The 25,108-nt window shown below is 36.7% G+C and overlaps 1 protein-coding gene and 1 long non-coding RNA gene across 4 annotated transcripts; both read left to right on the forward strand.

Moving 5' to 3' along the window:
- Positions 1–444: 444 nt before the first annotated feature.
- On the forward strand, positions 445–8,123 carry LOC132608182 (uncharacterized). The gene is made up of 2 exons (XM_060322251.1): positions 445–687; positions 7,239–8,123. The coding sequence occupies exons 1-2, from the start codon at positions 445–447 to the stop codon at positions 8,121–8,123; spliced, it is 1,128 nt and encodes a 375-aa protein (XP_060178234.1).
- A 6,030-nt stretch (positions 8,124–14,153) lies between these two features.
- LOC132606808 (uncharacterized) lies at positions 14,154–20,534 on the forward strand. Of its 3 annotated transcripts, none has more exons than XR_009570082.1 (4): positions 14,154–14,600; positions 16,255–16,336; positions 18,828–18,878; positions 19,712–20,534. It is a non-coding gene; the product is annotated as an uncharacterized LOC132606808 (long non-coding RNA). The 3 variants fall into 3 exon arrangements; XR_009570083.1 differs by lacking the exon at positions 18,828–18,878 and having other exon boundaries at positions 19,712–19,927; positions 20,275–20,534; XR_009570081.1 differs by lacking the exon at positions 18,828–18,878 and having other exon boundaries at positions 14,156–14,600.
- The last annotated feature ends 4,574 nt before the right edge of the window (positions 20,535–25,108 follow it).

Below are 25,108 nucleotides of genomic sequence, written 5' to 3' on the forward strand. Positions count from 1 at the left end.
AACTAAACATAACCAACTTTAACATATGCAATCCTAGTTTAAACTATTGAATAACATAATTATACTAACAAACTTTAACATGCCAAATCAAACACCTGACGATACTTACTCCTTAACTAATACTGAAGCCGAAACAAATACATGTCGACATAGAAAGCTAACTCATACAAACATCACATCGAAAATAAAAATGAACTTCAGAGAAGAGGGTAAGTTGCTGACCTTTTGCAAGTGCAGCGAAATGGGGTGCAGGGGGTTTCAGATTTACCTCGAAAAGACTGCCAAATCCGAGCTTGCGAGGCTCGGGTTCACAGCAACAACAGAGCAAACGAAAAGCAGAAAAAATTGTTTAGTATTTTTGACTCGATATTCAGAAATAGAGCTGATGTACTAATATTGCTTAGGGGATTTTTTGCCACCCGACTAAAAAAATCCCCCTTTACGATGCAACTAACCACTATTTATAGGGTTTTTGCTCTTTTGGCGTTGAAGAAAGAGGGAGGAGCGGGAGAGAGAGAAGAGCGTAGGGGACAGAAGGAAGTGGAGATGGCAGAAACCGGGGAACAGGGCGAAGTGGGGGACAAGGCATGGTGGAGAGGAGATGACGAGGACGATGAAAGAGAGGAGATGGAAGAGAGAGGGAAGAGAGATCAAGAGAAGGGAGAAGGGGGAGGTGGCGAGCGGCTCGTCAGATGAAAAGAACCCTAGGGTTCTTTTGTTCAACTGACCCGGGTCGGGTCATTGGGCTGGACCGGGTCAGTTCAAATACTGAGTTGGGTTGGGGTCGAATAGATGTGGGCTGGGCATTAAAATGGGCTGATGAATAAAATGTATGCCAAATAGTGAATCAAAACATGGGCTGGTTGCACGAATTAGGCCTCAGCCCAAATAGTTTTTTTTTCTTTAGGATTTAATTATGGACCGAATTAATGCGGATTAAATACTACTTAATGAAATATGTAATTATTAGTGCTCAGATGACAAAATTTTATGACATTGTAATAGCCGTGCAATAATATTTTGAAAAGAAAAATAAATAAATAAATAAGCGCTATCATTTGACTGTGCGAAACAAATGCGATGCGTGTGCATAAGCTGGTAAAAATGCTGAAATGATAAAAATGTGCATTATAATAATACTGGTAATAAAATAATAATAATAATAATAATAATAATAATAATAATAATAATAACAATAATAATACTAAAGGTAGTAGTAACGGTAATAAAAGATAATAACAATAGTGATTACAACAGGATAATGCAATGCCGGTATTAATAAAAGCTAATAATTATAGTGAAAAATGCAAATAATTATTTTGTAAAGTTGCCAAAATAATCGAAGCGAAAAATAGGTATTTCGGAGGAAAGGTGAGACAAAATTGGGTGTCAACATTCGTTTCCTAAGTGACACTTACTATGGGACAAAAAAATTTGAATAAAATGACACTTATTATGAGATGGAGGGAGTATAATATAACTATAGCATGTGAACCAAATGAACTAAGTTTAACTCAAATAATTGATCATACAAAGGCCAGTGGAGAATGGTGAGGTTGGGCGTGCTATATTATGGTTTTAGTTATGTCCATTTTGCAGCCACAATTATAAGTATATTTTGTGTAAGTGTGAGAGTGACATCACTGGAATTCGGATGCTATTCATGAATTCATCAGTGCATTAGGGGCCTGTTTGGAAAGCTATTTTGGAATGGGAGTTCGCTGTAATTCGGTGTAATTATAAAGTTTCATTATATGCATGTAATGTAATTGAGTGGGTATGCTCCTTATCTTTTTTATGCCCCATCGATATTCCTATGCCTTTGTAAACATTTAGATTTGTTGGGCTTTAAATCTATAAAATAATGACTTGGACTGTGTATTAGTTTCCATATATATATATTAGTCTAAATAGTCAATGTAATTGGATTAATATTTAAGTTCAATAACTATAAATTAATTGAAGTCTAATTTTGTTGAGCTAGTCCATTTAATGGGATAACAAATGTTGAGCTTATTTTGATCTTTTTTTTTTTTTTCCACTGAATGTCTTTCAAAGGCACTGGTCTTTAATTTTTGTCTCTCAAATTGTTGGTCTTTAATTTTTAACCTTCCCCTAAAAACACATGAGTTCCTGGTTTGAATACCCTCTAAGTTAAAAAAAATTTAAAAAAAATTGCAAGATTGAGTTTTGGATTCAAACTCTACCTTAGAGTTTAAACGGTATAAGGCAGAGTTTGGGCAAAAGTCTGCCTTAAGGCAAAAGTTTTCCTTAAGACCTAACTTTTGCATGAATATGCCTAATTTTGCTGCAAATTTCTGCCTTATGAAATTTTTGTTATTTTTATTGAGTCGGAATTCGAACCCAGAACTTCGGGATATTAGGAAAAGGACAAAAATTAAAGTCTAACAATTTGAGGGGCAAAAATTACAGACCAGTGCCTTTGAAGGGCAATCGTGCAAATGACCCTATTTTAATTAGCTCAAGATGTCACGTTATCCTAGTGGCTTAGGTTTGGCGCCATGTGTCAAATGAAATGATAGGATCCTCATCGAGTCATTGTTCATGAAAGTCGTCAAAATTCAAACAAGAAGCAAAAGGGAAAATAAAAAACTGAAGCTATTTTTCGGGTTGAAGTATTTGGTCATACAAAGCCAATTTTTTAAGGGTAACTTATGTAAATAACTACCTCTTAATGCTTGCTTTCAATCTGTAGCTACATTTTGCTATTCACAATTCGTAGCTACATTGGGCTATTCACAATTCGTAGCTACATTTAGGTATTTTCGCTGTATTTGATGTATTTCAGTGTGTTTAAATACACTGTTCATTTGTATCCAACATTATTTGATGTCACATGTATTTGACTGTATGTTGGATACATGCAATCTTAATATGTATGAATACACGTGTATTCAAAATGATGCATTTAAGTGCATTTAAATACACGAGGGGACTGTGTATTTTATTGTATTTATATATTGACATATCCTTTTGTTTTGGTTGTGTATAGATAATTCAAACAACACATACAGTCAAATACACCTAGTTTTCCCAAAAATACATGTTATTCATCAATATAATTTCTCTAAATACATGTGTATTTAAAATGATTGTATTCCAGTGCATTTAAATACACGACGTAGCTATGTATTTTATTGCATTTATATATTGATGCATCCTTTTGTTTTGGTTGTATTTGACTGCACATAGATCATTCAAACAATACATACAGTCAAATACAGCTAGTTTTCCCAAAAATATAATCAGCCAAATACATTAAACTTATATTTACACTAAAAAAAATGACGAAAATACATTCAGATTTTGAGATACAAGGAGAAGAAATTGCGGATTCTAGTCAAATATTCGGTTAAATACAAAAAAATACACTCAAAAAATGATGAATACATTCAAATACAATCAGATCTGATATACAAGGAGGAGAAGAAGCCATAGATTCAGGTCCAATCTCCAATCAAATGCAAAAAAATGACACCTAAAAAATGACGAAACATTCAGATATGAGATCTTATGTTATTCACGGATTTTGATTTTTTCGATGTGCGTGAATCTCCACGCGCCGTTGCCGAGTTTGAACTCCAAAACGAACAACCACTCAACGCCAGCAACGGTGGTGCCGCCACATCCTTTCCAATTTTTCATCATCAGCCGTTGCTGCCACACCAAAATAAAGATCACAACATTGTTAACAGAAGACAGACATGAAAAGGAAGTGTGGAGAAAAAGAAAAAGAAAATTTTCAGATTATAGTAGTACCAAAAGCTAGAGAGAAATAAGAGGTGGACCGGTTGGATGCATTAATACTTCCTCAGGATTTAGGGTTTCGGTTTGAGATTGAGATTGTTCAACGGCGCTGTAGGTTGAGAACTTTTTAAGGTGATACGATTTTTTCTAATTTTGGAGGACAGAGGGGGTTGAGGGGGAAATACAAGCCATAAACCTAATGTATATGGTATAACTATGGATGATAATTTATAAAATCACTGTAGCTACTAAATATAAATAAGTTAAAAGAAAGTTGCTATCAATAATTACCTCTTAGAGGTAGCTATGCCAAGTAATTATTCCATTTTTTGTATGAAATGTGTGTATACAGACTACTACATGTCAATTTCAATCAGTTTAGGTGTTTTGTGCCAGCAATCAGCAGCCCGAGTTAATATACCATGCCAATTTATTAGAATTTTAAGAAAATACTTGGGCTAAGCCCAATAACTACCTTACGGGGCTTTACAGTGAAGAGAGAATGGCTTATATAGAAGAGGCCCAAATGAATGGTGCTTCCTTGTGTGGGCTTCTGATCAATGAGGCTTGATAGTATGTTATTTGTATTTTTTGTTTAAAATAGATCTTAATTCAAATAATCCAAAAGAAATGTTCGAGTTCGACACTATTGTCGAATTAACCACACATACTAGAGGGAGCTAGTGTTAGGCAGTAGCCATGAAGGAGGTTAAATAGTAATGTTAGGGCCTAATTTGAAGGGTGGTCTTAAATTTGTGATCTCATTTGGTCCAAGGACAAAATTTTAAAGTTAAATAAGTTTTGCACTATGAACGACACTTTTTAACTTTTGACTTTGAAGAATTGCCTTTGAGACTAGTGAGGGTAAAAAATTCAAGACAATCAATTCTCAAGACCATGGAGTGTAATTTCCACTAATTTGAAGGTGAGGATTTACGTTCCCAACCCATTCGATACCATTGATTTATATGGCTTCATCCCATGTATGGTATACATTATATACAACAAGTGAATCTGTTCCGCTTTGTTGGATCTCCAAACAATTAGTTAATACATGAAATCATTAATCTTTTTTGTTAATTTAGTAGAGATAAGAGAATAAAATATTTATATATTATGCATAAAAAGATTACTTTTACAAGTTGATTAAATAAATAATACAAATTAATACTTTCTCCGAAAAGCTCAAAGCCTCAAACACTGCATAGGACTAATTCCCCGTTAATAACCTAACCTTTACAAGCAATTAGTTTCTCCGATAAGAGATGCTTTTTTGCTACCACACCCATAAACTCAACAAAACCTCAGAAACATTAGGAAAGAGAATGATGGAAAATTTACCAAAAGCGAGGGGTGTGTGTGTTAGTGGAATCTTTCATGGGAAAAGGGTCAAATTTACCCCTCTACTAGGTGAAAAGGATCAGATTTACCCTTCACGTTAACAAAGGGAATCAAATATACCCTTCTTCCGTTAAATGTGTCTAAGGTGGATGTCTAATCCCACATGACACTAATATTTTAGTGACGTGGACACATGTAGCATGCCACCTCACCACCCCAAACACATTTTTCCCCTCCCTTCAACTTCTTCTCTCACCACTACCACCTGTACTCCTTCCACCATCATTCTAGCACTCGAAAAGAGAAGCATTCTCTGGTTAATGGGTGTCAAAGTATCTGAAGACTAGATTTTCTTACTGTGGTCAAGTGAAGATGGAAATGGTGGTGGTCATGGTGGCACTGATGGTGGAAGGAATGGGGGTGCTAGTAGTGGAAGAAAGAAGTGAAGGGGATGGGTAAATGGGTTGGGGTGGTCAGATGGCATGCCACGTGCGTCCGCGTCACTAAAACGTTAGTGCCACGTGGGATTGGACATCTAACTTGAACAAACTTAACAGAAGAGGGTACATTTGATCCACTTTGTTAATGTTAAGGGTATGTTTGAACCGAAAGTATAACAGTGAGTAAATTTGATCATTTTCATAGTAGAGGGGTAAATTTGACTCTTTTCCCATCTTTCATGACTTAAGATTTATTCTAAATGTAAGGAAAAATGGAATGTCAACACTACTTTACACATAAGATTTCAATTCCACTATTTCTCTCCCAGTATACGTGGTTCAACGTTGACCTAGTGGCAGATATAATCTTTGCGGATCGGTCTTTACTCTCCATATTTATATATAGTAGCATCTTTCATGAATAATATTTGAAAAAATATGTGCAAGTAAGGGTTTAGATTACATATTCAGCGTATTATTTCAACTTCAACTTAAGAAAGAGATTTTAAGTTGAAAAACTAGTTTGAAGCGTAATGGTTTTCACTAATCATGTTATTTATTTATTTTTTTCTTTTAAAATAAAATTCATGTCCAAATACAATCAGGTTCAAATATTCTGTGATCAACATCAACTTTAATTTATTTTTCAACTTTGACCAATATTATCCAAACTGCCTCACGTCTGATACCATGATGAGATTGCCAACTTTACCTCATATTAGGAGACAAGAAGGGATTTGATTAACTAGAAGTGGAATTACCTTGTTCAAAGAGAATTAATTGAAATTCCTTCTTCGAAAAATTACACTATGCAAAAAGTTAAAAAATTATACGTTTTTATTATGCCCTCCGTTCCATAATAAGTGTCGTCGTAACCAAAAACACGCATATTAAGAAATCAATAATGCAATGTGAAGTTTACCAAATTACCCCTATATAATAAAAATAAATTATTTTTACCTTTTGATTAGAGCATGTACAAGAAGTAAACCTTTTGACATTAGAAATTCAATAATACCAAGTTACTATGTTGCTTTTTCAATCATTATTTAGATGTTACTTTATTGTCTAAGGGTAGAATTGAAAACAAACTAGTCAATTTATGTCTTGGTTTTCTAAGGTGACACTTATTATGGGACAAAAAAATTTGATTAAGGTGACACTTATTATGGGACAGATGGAGTGTATGTTGAATTCTCTTTACACTTTTGTGTGTTTATCTTTTTTATGTTTTAAATTTCTTTAATAAAAAGTTACAAAAAAAAATCTTTAATAAAAATCATGGCTCCACTACTGCCATTAATTTCTCTCGCATTATAAGTGGGTCATGTCGGTTCTCTCCGAGTAGGAGATGAAATTTGCCATGTATGAAGTTCATTCATGCTATCAAATTGCAAGCAAGCTTACTGATGGGATAAGTGCAAGTGTGCCTGGGCAGTGAGGCTAATTTAGCAGAACGATTCAAAGATTAAGTGATAGATTATGTAAATATTGTGTAATATTTTGTAATCTCTTATTTTAGGTTAGAATATTTTGTAATATTTTATACTCTCCTATTCTAGGTAGGATACTTTTGTATATTAACCAATTCAAGGAATGAAAGGAAACTACGGAAAATAATTCTTTCATGGTATCAGTAGTCTAGGGTTTTCTTTTTTTTCCTCTCCTCTCTCCTCTCCGCTGCCCTAGCTCCGTCGGCTGCCACCTTTTTCCGCCACCATGTCCGACTCCAAATCATCCTTTCACCCCGCTTTCGCCGTCTCCAACATCCGTAATCACATTCCTGTGGTTCTTGAAATGGAGAATGCACAATATGGTACATGGGCGGAATTGTTTAAAATCCATGCTAAATCCCATAGGGTCATACACCATATCATCGCACTAGAGAAAGGGAAGCAGGCAGCCCCTCCCTCCGATGATGACAAAGAACTTTGGTCGACCCTTGATGCGACTGTGCTCCAGTGGATTTATTCCACGATTTCGAATGACCTCCTTACTACTATTCTGGAACCTGGAGCAACGGCCATGGAGGCCTGGAATCGCTTGCGTGACATCTTCCAGGACCATCAAAACTCCCGTGTCGTTATGCTCGAACAAGAGTTTTTCACAACTAGGATGGAAGACTTCCCGAACGCGTCTACGTATTGTCAAAGGCTCAAGAGCATCTCCGATCAGTTAAAAAATGTGGGGGCTCCGGTTTTCAATTCCCGCTTTGTTCTTCAGCTTGTTTCGGGTCTCACCGACGCATTCAAGGGTGTGGGAACGCAGATTCGTCACAGCAAACCATTTCCTCCTTTCACCGAGGCGCGCTCCTCACTGGTTCTGGAGGAACGAGAACAGGCGATGCAGGCGGCCCACTCTACTCCTTCGGCGATGGTGGCTACCACAGGTTGTGAGGGTTCGACTTTCTTTTTTGATAATACTAATTCATCTGGTCATGCTGTGAATAACAGGGGCAAAAATAACAACAACAAAGGCCGCAATTTTGGCCGTCGGAACGGCGCTGGCCGTGGAAACGGTGGCGGCAAAGGCAGCCGTGGCGGCAGCTACGGTCACAGCGGTGGAAATTCCTAGCCACCGCCAGGCAGCTGGCCGCGTCACCCATCTCCTCACCCGTGGCAGCTTCCAAATTATGCTTGGGGATGGATGCCACAATGGGTCGTGCCACCTTGCCCGTATCCGTCAACTTGGCCGACATCTTCGCAAGGCCCCTCGGCTAAACAGCCGGGCATACTCGGCCTTGCTCCCCAGCCTCCGCAGCAGGCGTATGCTGCTGCCCCGTATTAGCAGATGTATGGCCCGTCTTATGCTCCCACGGACATCGAATCAGCAATGCATACGATGACTATGAATCCTCCGGACCAGAAGTGGTACATGGACACCGGTGCAACATCTCACATGACATCCACGAATGGTAATCTCTCGTCTTATTCTAATTTGAGCAATCATCATCATGGTATTGCTGTTGGTAATGGTCATTCAATTCCAATTCATGGTTGTGGTCATAATCATTTGCCTCCCCCAAACCCTCCTTTATCGTTGAAAAATGTCCTCCACGCCCCAAAACTCATTAAAAACTTAATCCCTGTTAGAATGTTCACTACTGATAACTATGTGTCTATTGATTTTGATCCATATGGGTTTTCTGTGAAGGATTTTCAGACGGGGATGCCACTAATGAGATGTGAGAGCCGGGCGATCTATATCCCATCATCACCACCATCACAAACACAACCAATTCTCAATCAACCTTTGCTGCTTTGTCTTCTTCTCTTTGGCATGATCGTTTGGGTCACCCGGGAGCGTCAGTTTTGAATTCTCTTAGGATCAATAAAAGCATTGAATGTAATAATTCTAGTTGTTCTAGTATTTGTCGTTCTTGCGTGCCTGGAAAACATATTAAGTTGCCTTTTGTTCCGTCTAATTCGAACACTTGTATGCCTTTTGATATTATTCATAGTGATTTATGGACTTCTCCTATCTTAAGTTCCATGGGTCATCGATATTATGTTCTTTTCTTGGATGATTTCTCGAAATATTTGTGGACTTTTCCCTTAGCTAGGAAATCTAATGTCTTTGCTAAGTTTTTAGAATTTCGGGCCCATGTCCGAACGCATTTTGAACAAGAAATAAAAAATGTCCAATGTGATAATGGGAAAGAATATGGAAATAATGATTTGTGGCGTCTTTGTGAGTCTAATGGGATGTCTTTCCGTCTTTCTTGTCCTCATACGTCCTCACAAAATAGGAAGGCCAAAAGGAAGATTCGGTCTATCAATAATGTCGTGCGAACTCTTCTTGCCCACGCTTCTTTTCCGCCTTCCTTTTGGCATTATGCATTGCAAATGGCAACTTACCTACTCAATATTTTACCAAGCAAGTTATTGAACCATAAGTCTCCTCTCCATGATCTATATCATAAGGAACCTATGTACTCTCACCTTCGGGTCTTTGGGTGTTTGTGCTACCCTCTTTTCCCGTCAATTACGATTCATAAGTTGCAGGCCCGGTCTACACCGTGTGTATTTTTGGGGTACCCATCAAACCATAGAGGCTACAAATGCTATGACTTATCATCAAATAAGATCATCTTTAGTCGTTATGTTGTTTTCGATGAGACTCGGTTTCCTTTGCTAACTTTCCTGCTTCTCAACCCCATACATATGATTTTTTGGATCAAGGGATCTCCCCTTATATTTTTCATCACCTCCAAAAAATCGGGACCTGCCCCGTCCTCGCCCGCTGCCCAGCCGACCACTACTCCTCCACTGCCTCCCGTCACCACTGCTGGTCCCACGGTGAGGCAGCCCCAGCTGGACCGACTGCCAGCCCCAGCTAGCCCGACTGCCAGCCCCCGTCCCCTTACTACTGTCCAGCCGCCTATGCCCATTCCCCGTCCCACCATGGTCACCCGCAGCCAACAAGGTATTGTCAAGCCTAAACGTCCGTTTAACTTACATACCACGGTTACGAAATCTCCTCTACCTCGTAACCCATTGGCCGCTCTTCGTGACCCGAATTGGAAAATGGTTATGAATGATGAATTTGATGCTCTTGTTAGGAATAAGACGTGGGATTTGGTCCCCCGTCCACCTAATGTTAATATTATTCATTCTATGCGGATTTTTACTCATAAGGAAAAGTCTAATGGTGATTTTGAGAGGCATAAAGCCCGACTTGTAGGTGATGGCAAAACTCAGCAGGTTGGCATTGACTGTGGTGAGACGTTTAGTCCGGTGGTGAAACCGACAACTATTCGCACTATTCTTAGTCTTTCGTTGTCAAAGCATTGGCCTATACATCAACTGGATGTGAAGAATGCTTTTCTTCACGGTAAGCTCAAGGAAACTGTGTATATGCATCAACCTATGGGTTTTCGGGATCGCACACATCCTGATTATGTTTGCCTATTGCGTAAGTCTCTCTATGGGCTTAAGCAGGCTCCACGTGCTTGGTATAGACGATTTGCAGATTTTGTGTTTTCCCTTGGCTTCTCTAATAGCAGGTCTGATAATTATTTGTTCATCTACCATACGGGGACTGAAATGGCATACATTTTACTATATGTTGATGATATTATACCCACTGCATCCTCAGACGCTCTCCGTCGTTCCATTATGAAGGATTTAGGTCCTTTGAATTATTTTCTTGGCATTGCTGTGACCCGTCACCGGGGGGGGGGAGGCATGTTCCTCTCTCAACCTAAGTATGCCGAGGAAATCATTGATCGCGCGGGTATGTCATCTTGCAAGCCCTTTCTCACTCCGGTTGACACAAAACCGAAGGTCAGTGCTACTTCGGGTGCTCCTTATGAAGATCCCACTCATTATCATAGTCTCGCAGGTGCTCTTCAGTATATCACTTTCACGAGACCAGATATTTCATATGATGTCCAACAGGTGTGCTTACATATGCATGATCCGAGGGACGATCATATGCATGCTCTTAAGCGGATTGTGCGGTATGTTCAGGGCACTCTTGACCATGGGTTGCATCTCTACCCCCTCATCGATCACCGACCTTGTCTCCTACACCGATGCAGATTGGGGTGGCTGTCCGGACACTCGTCGTTCTACGTCGGGGTATTGTGTATTTTTGGGTGACAACTTGATTTCTTGGTCGTCAAAGCGACAACCAACTCTTTCTCGGTCTAGCGCTGAAGCAGAGTATCGAGGTGTGGCTAATGTTGTCTCTGAGTCTTACTGGATTCGCAATCTTTTATTGGAACTACATTGTCCGGTTCGCAAGGCTACGTTGGTATATTGTGACAATGTGAGTGCCATATAGCTGTCCGGTAATCCGGTGCAACATTAACGCACCAAACATATTGAGATGTACATTCATTTTGTGCATGAGAAGGTTGCGCGGGGACAAGTTCGAGTCTTTCATGTCCCGTCCCGATATCAGATTGCAGATATTTTCACTAAAGGTCTTCCTCAGGTCCTTTTTGAAGATTTTCGTGACAGTCTCAGCGTTCGTAAACCTCCCGTTTCGACTGCGGGGGTGTGATAGATTATGTAAATATTTTGTAATCTCTTATTTTAGGTTAGAATATTTTGTAATATTTTATACTCTTCTATTCTAGGTAGGATACTTTTGTATATTAACCAATTCAAGGAATGAAAGGAAACTACGGAAAATAATTCTTTCATTAAGAAGTATCGTTAATAAAGTGAACTTTAATTTGGTTCTGTAGTTATTTATAATCCCGTGTTATCCAAACTATTTTAAAGACTTTGTTCTATGATATCATATGATAAGCTTCTTTTAAGAATTTAAACTGAACTGATCTCTTTATCAAGAAGGTCATTATATTCCATCTCTAGAAACGTCCTATGCATCTGTATTTATATATCTACTAGTTGCAGAAGGCCCGTGCTAAGCCCGGGCCCAAACTCATTATCTGAGAGTAGTACCTTTAATTAAAAAAGTATAATTTTTGTCAGATGAGTCCTTACAACTTTAAAAAAAAAATTACTCACAATTTCTTATCATTAGAGGTTGCGAAGCGATAAGTACTTTTTCATTGTTAATCAGAAGTCAATTGACTAATCTTCAGTGTTACGTTGAATTAGATTAATTTAATATTTTAAAATTAAAATTTAGATGTTCAAAATATATACAAAAAAATATTATAAGTTGTAATTCTTCTTATAATAATATAACGAAAAAAATACATCTTAAAAATATTAATCAAAGTCCATTATGACTCTCGAGAAGCAAAACATGACAAGTATAAGTGAGTGGAGAGAGTACTTTATGATTAAAAAAATTACTTCTCGGTTAATCAAATAAGAGATTTTAAAGATAATTTAATTAATGTCGACTTATAACGGCTTCATTTTTAATTTTATAAGAAATCGCCCGTTAATGATTTTTACTTTTATGTTTATGTTAATAAAATAATGCATCATAGGTTTTTCAAAAGAGATTTGTGAAATTATCCTTACAAATTTCTAGATGAAAAAACTTATTCGCCGTACTAAATGTACACACAAATAGCGTAAAAAAATAACATAATAAGGGGCAAAAAGGTAGATCTACCAAAGTTGAACTATACACCAATAAAAAGGGCCCGAGTGTTAGTGTCCCAACAAATTGACAAAGGGTAAAGAAGGGAAATATGCAGGGAAAATCAGCTTTAGCAGCCACGTGTAACAGTTTTATTGCATCAAAGAATTAAAATTACTATATAGTACCTGTGAGCCCGTCCTATGATCGGACCCAAACTAATATTAAAAATTAAATTTGCAATTGTTTTTTAAAAGTATTCAATATTTATCTTATTATTTTTGTTGCGTCATTTATTGAAAAGTACTATAATATTTTCTAAAGACTTCTAATACGTTATATCAATCAAGAGTACTTGAAAGTTAAAAAGAACAATTTTCTTGTTATGGACTTTCTTTTTATTTTTCAAATGTATGTATAGCATAAAAGCTCTCGTTGTTTTCATTTTACAGAAAGTTTTGAGAATATCATGTTTCAGTAGTCAAATTTATATGTACACACTTTAGATGAGACTTATACCTATTAAACGAGCTAATATCATTTAATGTGTGTTTATTAAATTTCTTATGAATAACCTATAAGGAAAATATATCATGTGAACTTCACACGCTGTGGTATGACTAAACAATGAATGATGGGTTAAAGGTTAATGTTTAATCTAACGGTTTTGTCCTAAACTTCTACTATAAGATGTAGAGTAACCTATTATATGCACAAATACTTCAATATTTGAAAAAAGAGTTCGAAAAGTTCAATTCCCTTTACAATTTGTTCAGTGTTATTACAATGCACATAGTTAAATTATATTATATTTTGCATGCAATGTTTTTTAAATAATGTTAAATATAAAAATTGTAGTGTTTTTTGTCCCGCTTTTAATAGGTAAATTTATGTAAGAATATCAAGAAATTCATATTTGAATTAACACTAAAATTATAATATAAAAAGTACATCAACTGAAAATTCAGACTTTGTTTAAACTTTTAAGGGTTTTAAAAGGTAGCTTTAGTTCGTCACACCATTAAGAAAAATAGAAAATAGAAAATATAATTTACTAAGTTATCCTTATTTATTATTTTTTTTGAAATTGAGCAATATCAAAAAAATTATTTTTTAAATTTTAATAATATGATTGACAATAATTATTAATTTTAGTCCTGAATTTCTAAATTACAATTATTTTGAGACAATTCGAAGGCAGTAATTGATATCACAGCTCTTATACCTCTTTGGGTATTTAAAAACTAAAATTCCTCAAATTGGCAATTATATTACCAAAGAAAGGAAAAAGGCTGGAGCAAAGAGCCTCGAAAAACAATAACAATCAACATCATCCACATACCAGAAGGGGACCCACATTTTATCTCTTTGTCAATAACATAACTCATAAAGTACAGAAACAGTGAATTTCCACTTGTGTCCATTATTTTTGCATCATATCCGGTAATAGCTTAAGTAATAAAGGACTAATTTGGGGGGCAAATTAACAGGAAGAGCCTTTCGGTTGAAAAGTCTGGTTGGAATACAACTGAGGACGACAAAATATTTAGATTGTCTCTTATAATATATAATATAAAGCTCGGACAAGGCTCGGCTGATGTGGCATGCCTCTAAAACCAGTATTAGAATTTATCTTTTTCTTGAATTTTTTGGGCTTTTCCCCATTTTAATTAATTCTTTTCTTTCAATTATACCCGTTTGTTTTCCTTAATAGATTCATTAATAACTGTTTAATTTTACCGAACGCGTACCAGCAATAATTCACGACATTTCGAAACAACCCCACAGTCTTCCCCTTTTCCTTCACCAATCACCACTAACCCTTCTTCTCACGAAATCTACATTCAATTCATACCTCCACAATCACATCAACTTTCAGCCACTAACAAAAAAAAAAAATTAACAGAGGAATACAATTCAACCCATCGGTTGCGGTATTTTAAAGCAAAAACTTAAGATTTTCAATTATAATGGCGGCAGGACAGGCTAAGAAGATACTAGTAGAAGAGAAGATTTTTACCCTTTGAAATATTTCAGAAGGTATAAAACTTCATGTTTTCTTGGTGTTTGCTATCATGTGTATCTATATTGCACTTCTGCTTTTCTATATTCGATTATTTTTAATTAGGTATTATTAATGTTCCGAATTCTCTCTTATATCTAATACTAGTTATGTGAGGCCCGTACTAAGCCCGGACCCAAACTCAAGATATAAAAGTAGATATTTTAACTAAAGAAATATAATTTGTGTTAGTACAAGTGTACAACAACAACAACAACAACAACCATATACCCATTGTAATCCCACAAGTGGGTAGTTATATGAAAGCAAAATTTTCATTCCACTCCTTTAATATTTTAACTTCCATTTTGATGAAATTATTTACTTCAAATCAAATATGGAACCAGAATTTGACATTTATAACTTATGTATCCTAATTTTCTGAAGTTATTTAGTTCTAAATAAATAATCTATACATAGTTAATGAACTTTTAAGACAAATACATAATTTAACTTGTGCAGCGGATGGAGCTGCTCCTCTCTTAATTAGGAATTAGGGGTTCGGCCCGGGCCCAAACTCAAGATATAAAAGTAGATATTTTAACTAAAGAAATATAATTTGTGTTAGTACAAGTGTACAACAACAACAACAACAACAACAACAACAACAACCATATACCCATTGTAGTCCCACAAGTGGGTAGTTATATGAAAACAAAATTTTCATTCCACTCCTTTAATATTTTAACTTCCATTTTGATGAAATTATTTATTTCAAATTGAATGTGGAGCCAGAATTTGACATTTATAACTTATGTATCCTAATTTTCTAAAGTTATTTAGTTCTAAATAAATAATCTATACATAGTTAATGAACTTTTAAGACAAATACATAATTTAACTTGTGCAGCGGATGAAGCTGCTCCTCTCTTAATTAGGGATTAGGGGTTCGAACATGGATATGGAAAAAATCTTTGGAGGAAGCGCTCCCCCGAATAGGCGCGATACTGTGCGAATTATCCGGATTAATTGGGCTCAAATGCGGATATCGAGCACCAACCAGAAAACCAAAAAACATGAAAAATGAGGTAGGAGGTTCGATAGCTTTTCAAAAGTAGACCTTAAAAACAAAAAAACAAAAAAATTGACTTAAATAAATAAGATTAGGACTTAAAAGTAATTAATTAAAAAGTTTAAAAAAAATTGGAAATTATTGTGAGGACTACAAAAGTCCCCAGGTTCGATAGCTTTTAAAAAGTAGACCTTAAAAACAAAAAAACAAAAAAATTGACTTAAATAAATAAGATTAGGACTTAAAAGTAATTAATTAAAAAGTTTAAAAAAAATTAGAAATTATTGTGAGGACTACAAAAGTCCCCAGGTTCGATAGCTTTTAAAAAGTAGACCTTAAAAACAAAAAACAAAAAAATTAACTTAAATAAATAAGATTAAGACCTAAAAGTAATAAATTAAAAAATTTTAAAAAAATTGGGAAATTATCGTGAGGACTACAAAAGTCCCCACATTTGCTCTTATATATAATAGTAATTTTGCTCCTTAATATTTACGGCAGTTTCACAATCTCCTTATTCTATTTTCCCTTCATCACTGACCACTCTCATATAAAGGCATGACATTATTTTTTCTCTTTGGTTTATTATTGTTATTATTTAATATTTTTTAATGTTTCAGGTCCTATGTACTGCAATTTCGTCGCAACTGTGCCTTTAAGTGAATCGTACTACTTTAATTTAACATTATTCTCATTTGTAAGGTACGTCTACTCATATCCTCATGCCTTCCTGGTTTTCAGTAGTTTACGTCCATACTTTATTTGAATTTTTTGCTTATTTCTATCAATCATGTAAATTTTTATATTTGTTAATCTTCTTCATTTTCGTATTCTTTAACAGTTCAACGTTGTATTATTGTGCACAATAGAATAGTACATAAGTAATGTATAATTATGGCAGGCGAACCAAAAATTGAAGAGTTTTTTTTGTTCTCCTGGGAGATTGAAAACGTTGAGATTCGACAAGATCAATCGCTTTGCTTTTCCAGACTATTTTATGGGAATTTTATTTGATTTTAATATTTGCATTTTGAAGAGTTTTGATTAAAGCAAGAGAAACCTTGATCCTTCCGTGGGTGTTCCTTAAGTTTTTCTTTCACTTGCCCCCCTTTTTGCTTCTTGCTTAAGATATGAATCACGGCGAGAAAAAAAGCTGCACGATTTTGCCGTCAAGAAATCCTCAGGGACAACTAGCTAGGAATAATGTTTCAAGCCAAGTGAGACGACTTTCATTTTGAAAATTCTGCAATATCTATCTGGGTGGACTCCTGTATATTGTACTTCTTCTGCCTTTAGACTATTTCCCGAGGTAGGGAAGTTACAGATATGTGGTATGGAAGAGAACTTCAGAAGTAGTAACAAGAACAACCTCTTCCATGATCTTTCATCTGGATTTTACCTTGATCCACTACCTTTGTTCCCTCCTCGTGCTGATGCTTTTCAACAAAACCTTAAGAGTTTAGCTTTTAGCAAATAAAAAAAAAATGCGGTGGAAGGATTTTACCATTATCGGTTATAAGTTGCCTAAACTTGAGGCTCTTAAATTAGCATATGTTTCCAGCAAAGGCATTGACTGAAAGTAGTTGAGAAGGATTCCCTCGCTTGAAGTTTTGCTACTGAAAGGCTTGGCCTTCCTTACTGGAGAGCCTATGGTTGTTATATCCCGCATTTTCAGAGCATGAGCATGATACGTGCTTCCTCAAAAAAATTGGCAATCATGTTGTTGCTACATAATTTAAACTCACATTGATAGTGTTGTATCCCGTATTTTTGAACGTCAGATTATTTGTAAGCTGAGGTGGGGCCCACACGTCAAGAATTTTTTGGAACATGTGACAAGTTATATGAATCACATATGTAAAGTTAAACACAACTCACGAAGGACCCTTGGGCCAAATCAAAGTGGAAGCCCTCCAAACGAATATTTTTAAGAAAACGTTTTCGGGTGACCTGACTTCGAGGGGCAAAAACGGTATTATAAGTTTGGAATTTGGAAAAATACAAAGAAATAGAAGTTGTAGAAAATTGAATTAGCTTTCCAACCATAGATCGTGGGTTCTCAGGTGAAGTCGGAATAAGGAGATATGGACGTTTTAAGGCAGAAAGGTCAGTGGGCTAGGCTCAACTCGGACCCAACCGGGTTAGGCCCATGACCCATGTTATTTAAGTGAGATTTCAGCCCTTTATCCTCATTTTTCATACCAAAAATACCAGAAAATTCTGGAAAGAGAGAGAGAGAGAGGAGCTTTGGAGAGAAGAAAAACGAAGTTTGACCAAAATCCGAGCCCCGAATCCCGAAGCTCATGAAGGGAAAAGTGTTGTACGCTGCGTTGTCTTCAATTTGAGCTAAAAATCAACCAAGGAGGAGGGTGATAACGTGGTGGCTGAATTCTTAAGGTATGGATAAGGTTCCTTTTCATTGCTAACAAGTTTATTTAAAGTTTTAACGGATTAGAACGGGAAAATAGCGATATAAATTCGTCTGTTGGCATTGTGAATTATGGAATGAGATTTGAAGAGAATTTTGGATCAAAATAAATGTAGTTAACTAGTAGAATGTGGAGGATGTTGTTATTGATGTTATTTAGTATCTTGATTGTAGTTGTTGTAGATTCTATACTAAAAATAAAGATTTGATGGTTTGAAAGAAAGTTGTAATTGTTGAAGGGATGTTGAAGAAGTCAATGTGACATTAGTATGAATTCTTATATTGTATGGATAATAATGTTAACATGTAAATTTGTTGGTGTAGTTTGTGAATTTGGAAGGAAAGAAAATGTGTTGTCATTATTATTGTTGCACCTTGAGGAGTTTTCGGGTGAATTTTGGATTTTGGTGGAATTTTTGCATATTTTGTAGAATGATATGAAATACTTTTGAATTGTATTTGAATGTCTTAAATTAGTAAATGAATATGAAAACGTTGATATTGGTTTGAAAGTGTGAAGTTGGAGTAGAAGTTGTTGCATTATGTAGAAAGGAAGACTACTTATGTTAGAATGTGTTTTGTATTGATTGTTGGTGTTGTTGGTATTGCTGTGGGTGTTGTTGTTGACATTTTGGCCGAGTTAAATTCTCGGGGATGTTGAATTTATAGGGGAGATGCTGCCCAAATTTTTGTAGACAAGCATGGATTTAAGATTTGATTTCTAAAGGCTTATAGTTAACATTTGGTAATTGTGGCCAATTGTAGATTTTGGAGGAAACGGGATTTGAGTTTGGACAAACGTAAAAGGCAAATAAGGTATGTAAAGCTTTACCTTTCCTTCTTTTGGCATGTCTTAGACTTAATAGGTTTCGATACGGGCCTCGGGGACAACTCTATCTCTAGAAATCCGAGTTTGAATTTACCTCTTTTTCATTCAGTAGAATTGAATTAAATATTTTATGAATAGTTGGAAGAATTGCCTAAACACCTAGAACTAGCGCAAATAGGACCCGACTACTTTAAAACTCTCAAAAATGACGTCATGAAGTGTAACGTACGTAAATTGTGTACGCCACCTCAGTTGACCCGAGGTGGGCCCACTATTCCCGATTCATCTCCTATTGTATTATTGTCTTATTTTCGAGCGATATTAAAGGAAACATTTTAACTATTCTTCTAACTACTAAACGAAAATTGTTTTAAATATTCCATTGAGTCTTATAAACTATTTTGGAACATGAAAACTATCTCAGAAGGATTATTTCTACGTAACTCACTATGACATCCGAAATACACCTCCTATGATTATCGTCCGATTTCATTATTACGATTTGTCATTCGATATGTCCTATCGAGTCTTTGTAAATGTATTGTGTTTTACATTGCATTTAGTTTCTCACTACTCCACTCGTGGACGCCTCAATGTTTCCCTCATTGAGCCCGGGCCAGGATATGTTATCACGCGCATTCCAATGCATTGTTCGTCGTGCCTCGATGTGAGGGGGTAGGTATGACACGTACATGGGTTCTGGAGTTATGCTGTGCCATGTACATATGTTCTGACATCCGATGATATGATATGATATAATATGTGCACATTTTGATGTTTGATATGATATGGCCATCTGATATGTTATGATATGTTACAGAGATATTCCCTACTCTGGAGTTATGCTGTGTTGTGGCGCCAGTGATGGGGTGGCGACCACGTTCTGTTCACCGAGTCCCATAATGGGGCCGGATATGGCATATGTTTTGACATGCATTGATCGTTCTGTCCACTGCGTCCCTCACGGAAGGGCTGGGATCTGTTATACGCACATATACGACATACGACCCTGATATGCACGGTTTGTGTTTGGAAAGTAAGTTCTCTGGCGTTTTGTATCCTCTGTACTTCTTCTGACCTACGATATTGATATACATGATCTGTGTCTGGAAAAACAAGTATTCTGACATTCTGGATCCGTACTTCTTCTGACATACGACTTCGGCTTATATGATCTGTGTTTGGGAAACAATCATTCTAATATTCTGAGTCTGCACTTTTCTGACATACGACATCTGCTTACATGATTAGTGATCGGGAAATAGCGCTTTGATAATCTGGATAATGTATTTACCTTTGTACTGTTGATCCGGTATGTTCTGTTTTCTGTATTTCATGCTTTACATACTCAGTACATATTCCGTACTGACCCCTCTTCTTCAGGGGCTGCGTTTCATGCCGCGCAGGTTCACCCTGATGATGTGAAGTTGTTATAGAGGATGTTCCAGCAGGATTGGCGAGCTCCATTTGCTTCTGGAGCGTTGTCGAGTCAGAGTGCATGTACGATATGCTTTCCGGATTGATGTTAGAGACTTTGTAGACAGAGTCGTGAGTATAGTATGTCAGTTGTGTATGCGGCTTCATTAGCCGATATGTCATTCTGTATTATGTGTTAAATTCTATATGATTATAGATTCTGTTTGATTCGGAAAGCATCGAACAAGCATATTTTGAGAGTTTATTATATATTTAATTTTTACCTTATTTAAAAAGTCCACTAAGATTATGTGTGTCCCAAAGGTCTGTGGGTTCGCTCGGCTCCGGATATGGGGTCGGGTGCCCATCACACCCTAGTAAGGTCTGGGTGTGACAAAGTGGTATCAGAGCAGGTCTGTCCTAAGGGTTGTCTGCAAAGTCGTGTCCGATAGAGTCTTGTTTATGGTATGAAGCGCGCCACATTTATAAACAAGAGGCTACGGGGCATTTAGGGATTGTTGACCTTTTTGCTATTGTAGATCGTGCGATAGAGCTCAGTTATAGGAAAATGAAATTCCTTATATGAGCTTTACATACGACGGGAGAAGGTAAGGGATGACATGGAAAGTCATAAAGGTAAGTCTTGAAGTATTTGTTTTGTTATCTGAAATTGAAAGTTCAGGATGGCTGGAATGTGTTATATAGCTGTATGCGTTGTAAGGTATTGTTGATATTTGTTGCGTACAGATTCTGAATAGTAAGGATGGTAAGGGAGACTCGGTCAAATATTCAAAATGTGGTCATTTAACTAGGTATACCTAACAGGAAGAAGTATGGAATGGGAACATCGTAAATAAACGATAAGTGGGATGTGACATTTTGGAGAAGCTACAGATTTGGGCACGATGTGAAGAACGATTGTAAGAAAGATGATTAACAGTCCGAAGAGTTAAAAAGGGATAAAAATTTGAGGTTAGTAAGGATAAGGTTTATTGGATGATTCAGAGAAAGTTAACAATCAGTTTTGCTGTAGGTTAGTATGTACGGATGGTAAAAAAAATAAAAAAATCTGGACATACGGATACCTGAGCACTTATAGGTAGTGGCGACGAAGGTATGTCCGCCACCATTAGTAATCTGGAAGCCCAGGACAAGTAATAATCATACACATAAGTGAAAAGGGTAAAATAGTAATTGTACAAAGAAGGACGTAATACGAAAATGTCTCGGAATCTGTAAGACCTCGACTAGCCCCAAATCACGTAGTAAAGGTTATGTGAGGAGGCGGACGCGATTATATCCGCATTAAGGCAGTGTATTTCATCAAAGTTTCGAGGTTAAGCGTGCTAAGGTGGGAGCAATGTTAGGATGGGTGACCCCCTCGGAAGTATGCAAGGAATCTTAAAGATTTAGCCATAAAAGACAAATGAAAAGCTAGAGTAACCAAAAAGGGAAATTAGAGTATGCGGGATGGTTGGAGACCATAAAAGGCCACACAGCACGCGATAGGCTAGACTAGAAGAGAGACAAAGTACGCCACAACTCTGGAATTAGGATAGGCTTGAATAGCGTTTGGAGGTATTTTGTGGGCTAGTTGGTAATAATTATATATGTATGTATGAATTCGTACGACATCCCATATATGATCGTATCGGCGGACATATGAGTCCCAGCAACCGGCACTACGGTGTGGAAGGCATTAATTGAGTAAGAGCACCGAAGCTTAATTGACAATAGAAATAAATGGTGCAAGTGCTATAAGGCAAGCTGTTATCATTTTCATTACAGGCTAAGACTGGAAAGGATATAATACTACAATATTTGAGAAAGAAAGAGAGTGCGTAGGTGGAAGACAAGAGACCAAAATGTTGGAAAAAGGTAAGAAATCCCAGTAAGGGAAGCCCGAGAGAAGTTATCGGCAAAGTACGAGATTATTTGAACAAAAATTCGAAGATAGGCCTATGAAAAGGATAAGATGCGGTCATATGGAGCAAACGAGGAATGTGTGAGGTTCGAGAACCAATTTTTTTTAAAAAAGAGTGGGACTAAAGAAATAGTGACTACGACAAGGAATGTGAAGTAAGAAAAAGAACGATAAAGTCGTGTGACGATGACAGTAGATTTGGCATATAAAGGGACAAAATGCAGTCACGTTAATGTGATTACCTCGAATGTAAAAGTGTTTGCCTGGAAGGGTGATCTAGAAATGAAACAGATTTGCGAGCCTAAGTGAAAATTTCATAAACTTCAGAATCGATGCCACAAATGGAAAAATCAGAAAAGTATTCGAGGAGGAAGGAATCCAAGGAAGATTAAGGATGAAAGTAGGAAGAATACTTTGACGAATTAGCGATAGGGACCCCCCGAAGTGTTATAAGATCTCATAAGGGCAGCTGAACATTCGAGGACGAATGTTTTAAAGGGGGGGGGGGGGGGGGGGGGGAGGATGTTATATCCCGCATTTTCAGAGCATGAGCGTGATACGTGCTTCCTCAAAAAAATTGACAATCATGTTGTTGCTACATAATTTAAACTCACATTGATAGTGTTGTATCCCGTATTTTTGAACGTCGGATTATTTGTAAGCTGAGGTGGGGCCCACACGTCAAGAATTTTTTGGACCATGTGACAAGTTATATGAATCACATATGTAAAGTTAAACACAACTCACGAAGGACCCTTGGGCCAAATCAAAGTGGAAGCCCTCCAAACGAATATTTTTAAGAAAACGTTTTCGGGTGACCTGACTTCGAGGGGCAAAAACGGTATTATAAGTTTGGAATTTGGAAAACTACCAAGAAATAGAAGTTGTAGAAAATTGAATTAGCTTTCCAACCATAGGTCGTGGGTTCCCAGGTGACGTCGGAATAAGGAGATATGGACGTTTTAAGGCAGAAAGGTCAGTGGGCTAGGCCCAACTCGGACCCAACCGGGTTAGGCCCATGACCCATGTTATTTAAGTGAGATTTCAGCCCTTTATCCTCATTTTTCATACCAAAAATACCAGAAAATTCTGGAAAGAGAGAGAGAGGAGCTTTGGAGAGAAGAAAAACGAAGTTTGACCAAAATCCGAGCCCCGAATCCCGAAGCTCATGAAGGGAAAAGTGTTGTACGCTGCGTTGTCTTCAATTTGAGCTAAAAATCAACCAAGGAGGAGGGTGATAACGTGGTGGCTGAATTCTTAAGGTATGGATAAGGTTCCTTTTCATTGCTAACAAGTTTATTTAAAGTTTTAACGGATTAGAACGGGAAAATAGCGATATAAATTCGTCCGTTGGCATTGTGAATTATGGAATGAGATTTGAAGAGAATTTTGGATGAAAATAAATGTAGTTAACTTGTAGAATGTGGAGGATGTTGTTATTGATGTTATTTAGTATCTTGATTGTGGTTGTTGTAGATTCTATATTAAAAATAAAGATTTGATGGTTTGAAAGAAAGTTGTAATTGTTGAAGGGATGTTGAAGAAGTCAATGTGACATTAGTATGAATTCTTATATTGTATGGATAATAATGTTAACATGTAAATTTGTTGGTGTAGTTTGTGAATTTGGAAGGAAAGAAAATGTGTTGTCATTGTTATTGTTGCACCTTGAGGAGTTTTCGGGTGAATTTTGGATTTTGGTGGAATTTTTGCATATTTTGTAGAATGATATGAAATACTTTCGAATTGTATTTGAATGATCTTAAATTAGTAAATGAATATGAAAACGTTGATATTGGTTTGAAAGTGTGAAGTTGGAGTAGAAGTTGTTGCATTATGTAGAAAGGAAGACTACTTATGTTAGAATGTGTTTTGTATTGATTGTTGGTGTTGTTGGTATTGCTGTGGGTGTTGTTGTTGACATTTTGGCCGAGTTAAATTCTCGGGGATGTTGAATTTATAGGGGAGATGCTGCCCAAATTTTTGTAGACAAGCATGGATTTAAGATTTGATTTCTAAAGGCTTATAGTTAACATTTGGTAATTGTGGCCAATTGTAGATTTTGGAGGAAACGGGATTTGAGTTTGGACAAACGTAAAAGGCAAATAAGGTATGTAAAGCTTTACCTTTCCTTCTTTTGGCATGTCTTAGACTTAATAGGTTTCGATACGGGCCTCGGGGACAACTCTATCTCTAGAAATCCGAGTTTGAATTTACCTCTTTTTCATTCAGTAGAATTGAATTAAATATTTTATGAATAGTTGGAAGAATTGCCTAAACACCTAGAACTAGCGCAAATAGGACCCGACTACTTTAAAACTCTCAAAAATGACGTCATGAAGTGTAACGTACGTAAATTGTGTACGCCACCTCAGTTGACCCGAGGTGGGCCCACTATTCCCGATTCATCTCCTATTGTATTATTGTCTTATTTTCGAGCGATATTAAAGGAAACATTTTAACTATTCTTCTAACTACTAAACGAAAATTGTTTTAAATATTCCATTGAGTCTTATAAACTATTTTGGAACATGAAAACTATCTCAGAAGGATTATTTCTACGTAACTCACTATGACATCCGAAATACACCTCCTATGATTATCGTCCGATTTCATTATTACGATTTGTCATTCGATATGTCCTATCGAGTCTTTGTAAATGTATTGTGTTTTACATTGCATTTAGTTTCTCACTACTCCACTCGTGGACGCCTAATTGTTTCCCTCACTGAGCCCGGGCCAGGATATGTTATCATGCGTATTCCACTGCATTGTTCGCCGTGCCTCGATGTGAGGGGGTAGGTATGACACGTACATAGGTTCTGGAGTTATGCTGTTCCATGTACATATGTTCTGACATCCGATGATATGATATGA

This window comes from Lycium barbarum, chromosome 8 (assembly GCF_019175385.1).
Source record: "Lycium barbarum isolate Lr01 chromosome 8, ASM1917538v2, whole genome shotgun sequence".
NCBI lineage: Eukaryota > Viridiplantae > Streptophyta > Magnoliopsida > Solanales > Solanaceae > Lycium > Lycium barbarum.